Source organism: Falco rusticolus, chromosome 10 (assembly GCF_015220075.1).
Source record: "Falco rusticolus isolate bFalRus1 chromosome 10, bFalRus1.pri, whole genome shotgun sequence".
Lineage (NCBI taxonomy): Eukaryota > Metazoa > Chordata > Aves > Falconiformes > Falconidae > Falco > Falco rusticolus.
The window spans coordinates 21075031-21090187 of record NC_051196.1 but is presented as its reverse complement, the minus strand read 5'-3'; the positions used below and the strand labels follow the sequence as shown (position 1 = coordinate 21090187).

At 52.1% G+C, this 15157-nt stretch overlaps 1 protein-coding gene across 2 annotated transcripts in view; it reads right to left on the bottom strand.

Annotated features, from left to right (window-relative positions):
* CDH22 (cadherin 22) overlaps nucleotides 1–15157 on the bottom strand; it is an 86025-nt gene that overhangs the window by 23104 nt on the left and 47764 nt on the right. For both annotated transcript variants that reach the window (XM_037403114.1, XM_037403115.1), the window contains exons 6-8: nucleotides 8656–8823; nucleotides 7417–7604; nucleotides 6359–6612 (exon numbers count right to left, since the gene is read on the bottom strand). In XM_037403114.1, the coding sequence (XP_037259011.1) occupies nucleotides 6359–6612; nucleotides 7417–7604; nucleotides 8656–8823 (610 nt within the window). The remainder of the gene's footprint in view (nucleotides 1–6358; nucleotides 6613–7416; nucleotides 7605–8655; nucleotides 8824–15157) is intronic.

Here is a 15157-nt window from a genome sequence, read left to right as displayed (position 1 = left end):
GGACACACCACTGGGACTGCCTGGATCTCCAACCAGCAGAGACATTACACACGGAATAAAGCAAGCTAACATTAAACCAGGGCACAAGTAGATGTGTGCTCCTCGGGGAAGAGATTGGAAGGGAAGCCCAATCCAGCTGAGGACCTCAAGCACAGCCATAACACAAATAAAAAACACCACCACTGCAATCGGAATTAGAAATCCAGAAGGCCTACAAATCACAAACAATACAGCACAATGTTATTGTGTACAGCATCCTTCATACACACTGCATCCCAGAGTGCTCTACAGAATTAAATAATACAAGACAGCAAAGAGTACAAAGGATAAATTGGATGAATTACCAAAAGGAGGGCTGTGAAGAAATTAAAGCCTTCAGTCACATGTCCAACAACAGAAGGAAGATAAATGTAGAGACAAAGCAAGCTGGAAAGCTGATGAGACAGGACAGTACTGAGAGGCTGTGTCAGACGATGAGCTGAGCAGGACAGACTCTAGGCTAGAAGCATGCTCAGGATGGCGGAGGCATCCTACGCTGCAGGGTGGCTTTCCCAGGTGCTTGTGTCTTGCCTGGCACAGCCCAGCTGTGCTCTGTGGGTGCCTCATCCATGTGGCTCACAGCGGAGGAACACCAGTTCACTTTCTGCATGCAAGGATGACCACTGTACACAGAGGCATCAATGGTGTCCATGCCTTTCTGTCCCATGCCCTGGGTGGGGGAACCAGCTGCAGATGAGTGCCTCTTGTGGGGCACCTATCCACACAATCAGACAGCTCCGCCTCTGATGGAGGCACATACAAAGGCATTTCTACACTGTTTAAGGTGTTTTACAGTACCAGATTACATTCCCTAGCTTTCTCCCTTTCAGACAGACAGGGGGATGAGAGAGAAAATACAACAGCACTTGCCTGCAGTTAAGAAAAAATGTAAAAAAAATCATTTAAATAGCATCTGTGCACATGCACGGTCTAGCATGTTCTGCACCTATGTGGCTGGCTTCCACCCCCATCCTTGCACTTAGAGGCAATGGGGATCTGCCACACAAAGCCAGGTACAAGCCCAGGCATCTCTGAAGCAACTGCCAGGGACTTTCTAGCCATCCTGCATTTTCTGCCCTAACTCCTAGCTGGAAACAGCCTCTACAGGCACACAGCCAGCTCCAGGAGGAACAGTGACACTGTGCTGGCACATTCTGCAGCCTCTCATCCACCCTGTGCTTGCTCACTGCAAAGGGAAAGGAAAGGTCTGGCCGCTCTGACTTGTACCCATCAGTCCAATGTACTGCTAGAAGGAGGAACAGAAGCTGGGATGACAACACCTAGCATCTTTCCAATGGCATAATTCATGCATTTGCACAACTGCTTCCATTGTTCTACCACATCACCTGACCTCAAACATATCCACTTTTTAATACTGTTACAGTTCAAAATGGTACTTAACTCTCCATATGCCTTCCCTGTTTCTCAGGTAAGCACATGCCTGTTTTGTTCACACTCATGTCATTGCTGCATAAACAGAGATACCTGCAAAAAATAGCTACACAGAAAAACCCACTTACTGATGGGAGGCATCACTGAGCCTGGAAACATCTGACACCAGCGGCTTGCATGGCCGGAGGGCAGGAGGCTGATAGGGGAGCACCCTGTGTCACGCCACTGGTAACCTTTTCTTATGCTTCCAATTGTTTTGCTGTTAAGGTTGTCATCTGTCACTTCTGAATTGTATGGAGGACTGCCTGCCTATACCCTATAGCAGGGCACAAACCAGACCAGAGATCTGATCCCTTTGTCACCTGTGCTACTCACAGAGCTGCCACCTTCTCAACACTGTGTCAGGGGAAGGAGAGAGCTCTGAGCCTTGCCTGCGCTTGCCATGAAAGCAGGGCTGAGCCTGCTTCTACGCACTATGGGTTTGGAGGTGGCCGGTCCAGGTGGTTCTGTAGCTCTCCAACTGTGCAAAGCGCTGTGGAGGCTCTGGAGTTCTAGGCTAGCATTGGGGCTGGGGGCAGAGGGGGGCACAGGGATGGCCATCCGCCCCCCGCAAAGCTACAGCCATAACCGGCTCAGAGCTGCGGATCAGACCACTCCACACTGCTCTACACGACAGAGCTCCCCTCCAGGAGGTTACGGCTACCCCCATGCTAGAGCAGCGAGGATGAGAAGCTATCCATGACGCTCAGTTTACGCCACTTTGTGCAGTACAACCTTCACCGACCAATGTCTGTGCTGACCAGCACAAGCCCCTCCACCTCCAGTAGTGCAGCTTCATATTCATCTGGGCCACTGAAGCCAAACAGTGCTTCTCACCTGGGAAGAGGCAGCAATTAATCCCTGGGTCCTCCAGGTACTCAGAGACAGGACATATGCTCATTCCTTCTAAAGCTGGCTGGCGCTCTGTATCTGGAACTGCAGTCCCCAGCTCTGATTGGGATGCGGACCTTGTAATCCGTTTTCCTCTCTTTCTGCTGGCACTGCCTGTTGGTTTGCATGTTACAAGTGACTGTTTAATTTAGACAGCTTTCTTGGTGCTCATCTTTCTCCTGAATGCATTTCTCAAGCAGTTTGTTTCACTTCTCCCCCTGAATGTAACAAGGAGCACATTTTATGCCACGTGTTTTGTTAATAGGGAGCTTTTCAAACACTGTGAAAAGCTTTTTGTTGTGTTTGTTTTTTCCTGCTCTCCCTTTTGTGCTGAAGCAGGTTGTAGTTCTTGCTGTGCTGTTGCAGTCTATAAAATGCCCATGTCCAACACGTGTCTCCAGATTTGGTGAATACCAAACAAGAATATCTCTGAGAACCTTAAATCCCAAGCAACATCTTCCCAGCGCTGATAAAGCCTGGAACACACACAACCAGAGCACAGGCTCCCACTGCAGAGAGAAAAACAAAAGGCTCCCATACAAACAGCCTCACATACACAGTCAGTCTATCACTGTATTACCTCATACAATGGCTCAGCTGAGAAAAATTGCACTACGCCCAGGAAACGTACAGCTAAAGCCAAAAAGCCAACTGAAAGCTAAATTCTTTCTGAAAAAGAGTGCTTCCAGCTTTTGTTAGGCAACAAACAAGGATGGAATAAAACAAAAAGCACCAGTTCTTTAGAAAGGCATTTCCTGCCTGTGCCGCGGTGGGGCTTAGCATTGCCCCCTGAGGGCATGCTGAACTTGAGCATGACTCCCTGCCTCACTGCATCCCACCGGAGGGAGGGTGTCCCTCCTGAGCAGCACAAGCTGGGGCTGCTCACCCAGAGATGGGTGCTCTTTGGGCACCCCAAGCCCCAGCTTTCCTCCCACCCGGGCAAGTGGCTGCCAAGGGCTGTACATCCACAGGCAGCCGGGAGAGGGGCAGCAAGCCGTGCCTCAGGGATGCCTCCTAAGAGCAGGGGAGCTGGACACCCCTCCAACCCTTGTGTCTTCATAACAGCTCACTTTGCAACCCAGCCTGGCTTGTCTGGGAGGGATTTGTTCTCACAGCAAATGGCTATGTCCTTGTGTCCTTACATCCACCCAGGAGGGCAGGGGAGCGCCAGGGTGAAACATGCCTCCAGCAGCTGCTTCAGGCTGGATGGTGCAGAAGCCACACAGCCGTTTGTGCTGGCCTAGGGATGAAAACAAGGAGCCAAAGGCACCTCCGTTCCCTTTTGGCTAAAAATACTTCCCAAACCTCGTTATTGGCAGCCTGGTGTCAGCAGGACCTGGAAACACTGACAGAGCTGATTTTTGCTCTGCTGTCTCTGGCATCCCTTGTTCTTTTCCTGCCTCAGGAGAAGAGAGCATCTCATCATGACAGAAGGTTGTGGCTCTCCCCTATTTACAGGGCAGAGCCAACACACAGACCCAAGGTCCAGAAGGCAGCAGGCACTGCAGAAACACAGCCATGCCTTCGCTCCTACCTCTAGCAGACAAGAATCAGGAAGTTAAAGGGATCCACTGAACTGCAGCAACTTGAAAGAGTTCATACCAACTTCAAGGAGTCAAGGATCAAATACCGGTCATGCTGTCAGGACCAGTTGCTCTCTAATGCATCAGAGGTGAAGCACAAGTGCTGGCTTCTTGTGACTGTACTTTGGGAGTAGCACACTTGAAATGCAAGGTGACTTACTGCTGTCTCCTGCTGACAGGTTAGTGTCACATCCTTGCAGGGTACTGCGGGATGCTTGCATTAATGTTTGTGCACCACTTTGAAGCTGTGAACAGCTGCCCACGCAGCAAAGTCTTTTATTAAATTACCTGGCTTAGCCAGAGTATGGGAAAGCACAAGAGATCCAACAGCACCTTCCACCTGCATTGGTGCCACACTGGTGTGATCAGTATAAACATTCGTCTCCACTTGGTGCATGTTAACGTGGCAGGGAGGGCTCACCCACCCGTACTCCCCAGGCAAGCACCAAGGGAGCATCCCGAGTGCACAGAGCTGCCACTGCTCATGACAGCAGGCAGTGCAAGAACAGAGGGGAGTGAAGAGATGGATGGATGGAGACCAAATGCCACAGGGGAGCAGGGGGGATGCAGGATAAGCTACCTGCCTGGGGATAGCTGGAGGGAGGACACGTATTTGAATGCATCAAGCCTGACAAAGGAAAAACACACTGCAACTCCCAAGCTGCAGCAGATGCCTGAGAGTTCTGTTGGCTGGACCCTCAGTGCCTGAGCACGAGGCATTGCCTTGTCTGGCACTAAGCTCACTGTAAGACAGACACTCGCATAGCAAAGTTTGGGCTCTAACCCTCTTGCTCCTGCAAGTACCTAAATCTGCTCCTCTCTGCTCCAAGTCCCCATCACCTTCTGCACAGTGGTAGCAAGCCTCCCTCTGCTTTCTTTTGTTCTGTTTGCAAACAATGCAACATGCTCCACAGGGAAGCAGCACAAAGAACAAGAAAAAATGAGAATAAGAATAGTTCTGTCCCCAAGGCCCCTTTCCTACAATTACAGATCAGAAAATAAAAATGGTGTTCTGTAGCACTGCTAGAAACAGTCAAGTGAAAAAGCACGCACAGATGTGTGTGTGGACTAACAGCCACATGCTCAGGTTGGGCTACAAAGAAAGAAATCAGATGTGTAGCCTGAATGGAGAGGGTAGTCACACGACAAGGTGAGCAGAGAGAGGTACTTTGAGAACACGTCCAACAGACAGCACCGACTACGGCAAGTGGTGCACATACATAGTTCCTGGCAAGCCAAGGCTGATTTCATTCACATTCACCCCCAAGACAAATTTCAGCATCCAGCTTTGTGACACAATACTCTCTGCTAGCTGCCAGACATCCATAGATGGCAGCTTTTCATGTGTAAATTCTTTCCTGACCTTTCTAAACATCTCAATTTTCATTTCCAGGAAGATCAGGAGATGCCCCTCACCCCACCCTGAACCACTGTGCTCCCCATGGCTGCACAGCGCTGGAGCTCAGCACCCCAAGCAGCCATGCGGGGACATCATCTCCCTGGCCACGTCCTCCTCCATCCTGTGCCCCTGTCCCTGCTGTGTCCCAGTTTATCGCTGCCTGGGATGGGCTCCCTACAGAGCTCTCAAATGCAAAGCCACTGCTGAGCATTTGAAGCGGCTGTGCACAAGGTGCCTGCAGCCCTGCCGTCACCACGAGAACACACATTTCAAGGAAATTTTCCACACATTGGGGATGTTTTCTGAACACCTGCTTTCCAACCCAAGTGCTTGTGACTCAGGCCAGTTGGCAGAGCCAGAAGGCTGCTTTGTGCCTTAGGTAATAACAATTTAACAAGGTAACAATCTCTTTAGCCACAAATTAAATGGAAATGGGAAATGTCCTGTGTAGATAAGCTGCTGCCTGGATTATGCCTCCTGCCCAAATACAAACTCCTCTGATCTTTGATCCCTGTGCACACATGCACGCACACACGGCCAAGCTGTGGCTCTGCGCCTCCCAAGCCTCACCTCATCTGCCATCCTTCATCACTGCTCTCCTGTCATTCCTGGTCACTTGTCTGGCCTGTGTCAGGCACCACTGCAGGCACCTCCCTGTCAGCAGCAAGGACACGCAAGTGTCACCCAGCCACCTTCCCCAAGACTCCGCTGGCACTCTCAAACGCAATCACTTGCCAGCAACGAATCTGTCACCTGTGAGACAGCTGCTCTTGTTTGCCTGTTGCTTGTGCACAGGCTGCCACTCACCCCCCGGCTGCCTGTCCCATAGGACACACTCACGTGCTTGGCCACGTGTGCAGGACTTGTCACCTGCACTGCCCCTCCTTCTCTGCCACAACCTCCCCTCTGCCCCAGCCATGGCCACAAGCCCCCCTCGGCCACGTGCATCCCTTGCAGGTGAACCCATGCCCACCGCTGGAAGGAAGATGATGCAAGGTTTAGGCGGCTACTTTACCGGACAGGATGGTTCGCTGTGTCCGGGTCCAGGGCGGTGACCACCCCCACAACAGAGCCAACATGCGCATCCTCCTGGACCTCCATCAGGTTGGAGGGGGGCCGGAACTCGGGGGGCTCGTCGACATCCAGCACCGAGACCCGCACGATGGTCTGGTCCCGGAAGGTGCCCAGGTCAACGAACCGTGGGTCTACAAACTTGTTGAGGGCCTCTACCACGACAGTGTGCACTTTCTTCGACTCGTAGTCAAGAGGCTGGGACAACAGGAGAGGGTTAGCTGTACCCAGCCCCAGAAGCCCCCTGGCTGCCCCTCCCTTCACTGGAGACACAGGGGGCAGCACTAAAGCCACCTGCCCTCCAGGCATGGGAGGCTGGGAGCTCATGCTCTGCCCTCCCACCAGCACCCCCCACACTGAGAGGGGCTGGAGGAACTGGCAGCCTCTGGCCCGCTACCCCAGGACCCCCGACAGGGCGACCAGGCTGCAAGGATTCCCTGGGAAGATAGCACACTGTGTGTTGCAAATGAGCAGGTTCTGATCATTAATCACCCTGCTATTATTTCTACAGGGGAGGCAAGCTGAATACAGTGGCCTTGGTGAACAATCATTCTTTCTTGCCTGCATCAAGCGTTTGCTTGATTGTTTTTGCCACCAAAAGCAGATACAGTAAAAAGTGCTGCTGGTCAGGTACAGGAGTTATGTGGGCATATTTCTACCCTAACAGGTGCTATCAATAACAGTTATAAGCACTCGCTTCCATGGCCCTATGCATGGCTCGCTTCTCTGCCACACTGGGAGCTGCCCTGCACAGGCTCCAGCAGGCACTGTGCTGCTGCTCCTTTTCAGCCTTTCCTCACAGACACAGGTCTGTGTTTTGCCGTCCAGCCAGAATGGAGGTAGGTCTCTCCCTGCACCTGCAGGCACAAAAACGCTACTGCTAGCGTAACACTCGGAGAAGCATTTAGTTCAACTCAAATGCAGCAGCAGGGATCCCCAAAGGAAAGGGCTCTCCTAGAGAGCTGTGCCCTCCCTACCCAACCAGCCTTCATCATCTCTCACCTTCTGTACCATGATGACAGCCTCTTGGGTATTGCTGTCCGTGGTGACTTTGAACATCTCAACACCCTCCTCATCCTTCACCTGATATGTCATATCCGTGTTCTCCCCAACGTCAGAGTCCTCTGCCTTCACCCTCCCAATGGCAGTGCCCACAGGGGCAGTTTCAACAATGCTGAACTGATACATCTCTGGAGGAGGAAAAGGTACCAGGGTCACTGCTTCTGCCTTTGAACTCCCTCCAGGTCGATGCAGCCCTTTGTGTACCTCCCTGTGGGTGCCCTTGGACTACGAGGGCTGCCCAACCTCTACTGGTGTCTATAGCCCAGAAAGCCCAACCAGGGGAAATACATACCCCAGCCAAAAATAAGGGCTGAGGGAAGATAACTGGGGAGCACTGATGTTTCAAGGTGCTGGGTGAAGTAAGGGCCGATTTCTCTGCATGGACATTGCTCTGCAATCAGCATTCTCCGATTCTTTGCAAACTTTACTATTTCTAATTTCTAGGAGATGCAGGTGAAGAGCTGAGACTCCTCTGGCTGCAGCACCTTTTCTGGCCTGCCAGCCACAAGCTGCTGGTGCCTGCAGCTGGCGTGCACTGAACAGCCCACTCTTTGCAGCAGGATCACCCACCCTCCTCATCTGGGAAGGCTCCCGGGTTAGACACAAGCATGAGCCACAGGCCACTAGCAGCAACGTGGAAAACAGAGCTGTCTTGTGACAAGGCTACCGTCTGAGCTGGGCAGTGTCACCATGCCTCACAATGGGGCAGAGCCTACCAAGCTCTGACGCAGCAGCCAGGAGCGGCCAGGCCAGCAGCTGAGTGCCCGCCCGAGCTCCCAGGAAACAGCAGCACGGGCCGGGCTGTCCTCTCCCCCAGCACCGCTCAGAGAGGGGTCAGGAAAGGGCTAGCTCTGCTGTCCCCACCACACAGCCCTGCTCACCCCCAGGACTAGCAACGGGAGCAGGGCTCTTGTCCGGGGCCCCAGACAGTCTCAGCCAAGGCAGCTGCCCCTCCATCACGCTGCCAGGCAGGGACACACTCAGACCCAGGCAAGGAGCTGTGCGTGCCACGGTACCTTGGTGCTGCTGCCCTGCAAGTGGCACGAGCAGACGGGCTGGCTCACCCTGCAGACACGTGCCAGGCTGTGCTGGAAGCTGAGCTTCTGTCCCACCGCCCACAAGGGGCCAGGACCAGGATAAGGGCCAGTGCTCACCCCCCTCACTGCTGTCAGGACTTACTCTGAGGAAAGCGTGGTGGGTTGTCATTGACATCAGTGACTACAATGGTGACTGTGGTGGATCCAGACAGGCCACCCAGCTGTCCTGCCATGTCCGTTGCACGGATCACCACCTCATACCGGTCCTGCGTCTCACGGTCCAGGTCAGCCACGGCCGTCCGGATCACACCTGGAAACCAGCATGACAGCATGAACACGGGCAGGTCAACAGAGCATCCGCAGTCACAGACAGGGTGAGGCTGGAAGGGGCCGCTGGAGATTACCTCTTCTAAGCCCCAACTCTAAACAGGATCAGCTAGATCTCCCAGCCTCTCCACATACGGTAGATGCTCCTACTTCACCCATCTTCATGGCCCTTCCCTGTTCTCAGCCCATGCCCAGTTCTGTCTCATATGTGGCAGCTCAGAACCACATACGGCACTTGCACCATCTTGCCAGTGCTGAAAAGGGATGGGCTACCTCCCTTGACTACAGGCGACAGCAGCCTGGGGTGCTGTGGGCCACCTTTGCCACAGGAGCACGCTGCTGGCAACATCTGCTGGGCTCTGCTGCAGAGGGGAGCAAGCCCTGCACAGAGATCATATAAGCCAAAGCTGAGCCCAGGGGGTTGTCAGCCAGGCAGAAACATCCCGAACCCCTGCCACGGAGCCCAGGAATAGCCACAGGCCCAGCCTGATCCCAGCAAGTCTCCACAGCCAACTCACAGGCATGTTGCATGAAACATTTCTGACTGCTGCTGCTACCGTGGGCTGCCAGTAGCTCTGACAGGCTTGAACCCCATCTCAGAGCTCTCTGCTCCTCTCCAGGAAGGCCAGGAGCCGGGTGAAGGACTGCTGGGGGCCAGAGGCACAGGAGCCAGAGGACTCGCTCAGATGCTGGGGCTGTGCTGGGGCCAGCCTCCAGGTTTGCACAGAAAGGCAGCATGAGAGCCCCGGCTGAGTCACAAACCCCCTTTGGCACAAATCTGCAACAGCCCACTTATCTCTATCTGCTCAAGCAGGAGCCAGGCTTGCTGCAGCATTCCTAACAGAACACGGGCACTCTGAGCCCAGGCTCCATTTCACAGGTGCCTCATGGCTCAAGCACGCCTGGAGGGCCCCCCTGTTTGATTTGGAAAATGGGAGGGGGGCAGCACATTTCCCAAAGTCCGTTTGCACAAACCCCCTCATTTTCAAGTGCCCCTCTAAGTTAAGGAGGCCAGAGATGATATACAAGCTCTGTGTCAGGGGCTGAGAATGCACTAAAGACTGTAAAACCTAACAAAATGTATGGTGTATTAGTACTTTTTATGAAATGAAGTCTCTTAAAAAGAAGTGTTTCCAGGTATTCAGTAGCCACCAGGGCTTGGGGGAAATGACCTGGGCTAAAATATAAAGGAATGTAAACCATGAAACAAAGAGTAGTAAAACCCAGAGAACACTGTGAAAGGCAGAATTACTACTTCCTATGTCACCCAGGAGTGTTTAATTTACATGGAAATAAAGCAGAGAAGAAATACTCTAAGAATGGAAGCAAGCAGTGATTCTGCCCTGAGGTGGCACCAGGAGCACGCATGAGTACATAGAGGGATACAAGGTCATTAGCGGCACATTCCCAGTCCCACTGTACCAACACCACCACAGAACAGCCACGAATCAGCTTAAAACCCCCTCCAGCTCAGCTCCTTAACATTCCCATAGATAAAGACATTGTTTTCTGTTTCTGTAATTGCTCCCTCTTCCAGGCTTTTCTGTTTAACTGTTAGTTTTACCTCCTCCTACTGTGAACTGCAAGATCTTTGCTTTTTTTTAACCTGTAATCCTGCCTGGAGTTAGAGAAAATGCTGGGGAGTGGGGGTGGGGGTGTTGCTTGGCTGTGGTCTCCAGTGAGGGGGGTCTGACCTGGAGGGAACAAGAGGCTCTCCCCTTGCCAAGTGACAGCAGAATCATCCAGTTGCTTTCAGCAACTTGCAAGACAATTTGCTGACATGCAAAGTGAGCAATAACAGAGCATCGCAGCCATCCATGCCACCGGGCCCAAAGCAGATACTTCTGGGCAGCACAACCTGAGCACAGTGGAGAGCTGCAAGGAGACAAGACATGGCTTAGCGGGTGCACCCCAGGTATCAGCCCTCTACAGCCAGCTGGTTGCCACCATTTCCCCGTTCATGTGTCTGATGTGACCTTGTGCACCTCCTGACAAAGGCTATGGGTGGATGGCTCACACCCAGGAGCCACTGGGGCTGTGGCCCAAAGGCAGTCAGAAACGTCCCTAAGCTGAGAGGATGAAATTCACCCCTTTGCATGATATTACAGGTGCAGCAGGAGCTGGCAACGCTGTTCTGGAGAGCTCTCTCTCCTTGCTTTCTGGAACTAGCAATTATTCCAACGATTATCATAGTTAGGATCTATTATAAAGACATAACCAGCGTTTCAGTTCCTTGCAGTTCCCCAGCTCTTGTGGACAGGCACAATATCACCCACCTTCCCTTGTTCTACTGTCATTTCAGTTCTGTAATTACCTGGACTCCCACCACCTTCAGCCCCAGGAATGTGGAGGGGGCTCTGTCTCACTAACCATCTCTTCTGCACTTCCAGCATCTGCCTGTTTACACACTTGTAACTCTCAGCCCTCCTATCGCTCCACACTCCCGGCCATCACGCAGGTGAGATGCGGCACAGAGCGCTGCCAAACTTCTGCTAGGGAGCATGCCAACCTCTCCATGGGAAGGCAGCAGGTGCTGACCCTGTGATGGGGCCTAGGGTCCACACCGGCTCCCTCCTCGACCCTGGACCTGTTCAGAGGAAGGCACTTGACCAGGGGTCCCACCCCACCTCGTCCAAATGGGGTTGAGAGAGTGATGCACGCGCCCCCACACACGCACCCCAGGGAGAACTGCAGTCTCCCCTCTGAGAGCAGGCACTGGCCCTGCACAAGCACCCAGGGCTGCACGGGACTGGCCTCAGCTGGTCGTGCTTACAGGCCTTCTCCTGCCACTCCACTACGAATACAAACCCACTATTTCTGGGCAAGCACCATCTCATTGAAATTTAAGCAATTCTGTTAATTAAAGGTGTCTGAAGCATTTTATAATGAAAATGATTCATGTCAGCACAATAGTGATGAATTGGGATGAGAGGGAAAAAGCTCATGCATTCACCAAGGCTGTAATGACTTAACTGAGCTGCTTGTAATAATATAGCTCATAATACGCGATGCAAGATGGGAGGAAAGTGCTCAGGCGCTTCCCAGAACACCTCCAAGGTCATCCATCCCGACAGGGAGCAAGCCCAGGCCATTTGGCATGTGCAGAACAGGCCAAACAGCCCCAGCTGGCTCTGGTTATTCTAGTGGCAGGAGGCAGACAAAATCCTTGTCTTTGGCGAGGGTGCACACCGAGCAGAAACCATCTCCTACCAAGATGTTGTTTGTCCAGTTCATCCTAGGAGAGTGGGGGTCTGATGCAGATGTAGTGCCCCATGCCCCAGGCCTCCAAGAGCTCCAGCAGCACTCTCACCAAGAGACCTGTTCCCCCTAAACTTGCTCAGGCCACACCAGGCTGCTACCCCAACTGTCAGGCTGGTTTTGTCTCTTAGGCTGAGGTACCGCTTCCCATTTACTAGTGGCCTTGACAAACCAGGGTCTCCAAACATATTCCACACCAATTCCTTGAATATGGCTCTATGAGTGCTGCCATAGAGAGCCACCAGCAGCAAACATGCATGGTCCCATCTCCTAAGAGGCAGGAAAGCCTCTGCTCCCCGACCCCCAGGAACTCTGCAAAGCAGCAGCAAGTGATGGTGGCAGACCTGCTCTCAGGGCACAGAGACAGAAGAGGCAGGGACCTCTGCTGCTGTATGTTGAAAAGTCCTTGCTGTCATCTCCCAAGATTCACATTCTTTCCAGCCAAACTACCAAACTTTGTCCTTCCCAGACACTGCTAATAAAGCAAGAACCACCTCCAGCTCAGACTCATCTCCCTAGTTCTTGTCAGCATCTGTTATAGCTGAATAATCCAGATGCATGGTGGCATACCCTCTGGTACAAGGCACATGTGGCCTTCCAGCATGATCCAGATTAATCAGTAAAATTACCAGGCAAGGGGACACTTACAGCATCACATATATACCATCAAATCTGCTCAACCAGCAGACACTCTTTGGGTGATAAAAAACAAAGCAGGACAAAGTACTCAGCAGGTAACCGCCTTCCAGGAATCCCAATTACTATGGGCTTTGCTCTGCTCTTGGATACTTCTAGCTCAGATGTCCACATCCTCTGAGACCCTCTGGACAGGTCACCTTCCAGCTGAGGGCAGTCAGGAACAACATGCTCCCTGCCACAAAGCCAGAAAGTAATGTATCATGGAGGCATCCTCAGGAGGTCCCTGGTCCAACTACAGCTCAGAGCAGGCAGTCTTCAAAGGCAGATGAGATTACTCAGGGCCATGCCCAGTCAGGTTTTGAGTATCTCCAAGGACAGAAATGCCACCTTCATGGTGACAAGTTTTCTCTTCCTGCCATTTGTCTCTTTTTACTGTGTATGCCTGAGAAGAGTCTTCTCTATCTTCTCTCCTATTTAGCTGGACAAAACCAGATTCACTCCTCCCCAGCAGCTTGGCCAGTCGAAGCAAATAGATCTCTGCCTCGAGGAGGAGGTTAGCCAACTGCAGATGGGGTCTTAGCCCCAGGAACCAGCACTTCATCCCCACTACGTGCAGAGCCACCCTTCCCATCCTTAGGGCAATTTGGAAGGCAGAAACTACAGGTGGTCTAAGCAAGGTACTAGGCACAAGGCTCAGGAGGTTCATGTCTCTTCAGCAAATAAGGTACAGAGTGAGATCCAGAAATGGAAACAGCACGGTTGCATCAGCATAACCAAGCTAACCAGCAAAGCTAATTGGAAGGGAGCAGAATCACCCAACTATTGTGACTGAGGGATGCTGCAGCCTGCGGATTTCTAACACAGTACCTTTCACAGCGGGTGGCCAAGTCTTTGTCAAACCAGCTGCCCCATAGCTCCTAGGGCAGCACCCGCAGAGACAGAGCAACTGCCACTGCTCAGAGAGGAGAACCTACAGGCTGGAATCAGCCTTCCCCACGCCAGCACTGAGGCACCAGTGCCCTGGAGGGAGGCACCTGCAGTCAGCTCTGGCAGATGGGCCAGCACACTTACCCTCCCTTTGTCCCTTCTTTTAGCAGCTAAATCCCTCGTCACTTCATATTAATTCCCACTGCACATTAGTAGTTATAATTTCCTCAAGATGACTAAACACACAGTTTGATCCCAAACCAGCTGAAGTTCTTGCACCAGTCTCTGAAGAGGACTGTTAACATTCGATCTTGCTAATAAGAGCAATCACCTTAAATAAGCATGCATTCTCTGCAGACCCTCATCACCCATGCTCAGACCCCCTGTCCCTGTGCACAGCTCTGGTAAATAAGCTTCTGGGATGGGGCACAGATCTGTGTAAACCCAAGAGAGCGCGCGCGCACACGCATACCGATTTGTGTTTCCAGGCACCAAGGAGCATTTTTAACAAACTGGCGAGAGCAGCAGAGAAACATGTTCTGCCTCCCACCACTGCATCACACAAACCCAACAGTTCATCAGCCCAGTTCAGCATGTGGCATGATCTCAGCCACAACTCCTCTCCCAGTCCACCCTCACCACCCCAGGACTAGGGCTGTAATCAGTCTCCAAACAGGGCAAGGCTGGCTCTGTAAGGGTCTGTAAGTAAGGGTGAAACAATTAATGGCTGCACACAACCAACCATCAGCTTCACCTCAACTGGCCAGTATTTCTTTTCCTGCTCTCCCTGGCACAAGTACCTCTAAGCCCTCACCAGCTAAGTCTCCAAATCAGGAGACAGGCTCTAGAACTCAGGAACTTTTTAAGTAATCATAAATGTCAGACTGCATTTCAATTAGCCTTCTCAGTCCTTCTGCCTTTTCCCTGCGCACAGCAGAACGTCAGATTTTAAGAAACTCTTCCTTTCAGTAAAAGGCAAGATTCCCACGTACGCTCCTGAACCAACAACTGGGCTTTTAAGGAAAGCACCAAGTATCACAAGGCCTGCAGTATTACCTGTTGTGATTGCTCTGTAGCAGTCAATGTCCCTGCAAAGGGATGAACTAGGCTGCTGGAGCCAAGGGCACCAGGTTGTGCCCTCCTTCTGGGTGTCCATTATTTTCAGGTTTCCTCCCGAGGTTGTGGGTAGCAAGCTGTTGCTGGCAACAGCAAGTCTCTGCCGTGCTGGCCACAGATGAGGACGGGCATTGCAAAGAACACAGGAACACACATGAGCAGGCAGGCAAGCTGCCTGTGAAAGAAGCAATTTGCCCCTACAAAGGTGAATGATCTGCAGAGGTACAGAGTGCAGGATGACACAAAGCAACATGAAAGTATGGCCTGTAAATTTAAATGCACACTGATTTCTCCTCTCATGTAAACGCACTGGGAGTCACATACACTCTATGCCTATCTCAGCAATTGAAAAGTTTAAGTTAGAAGGATCCTGGTGA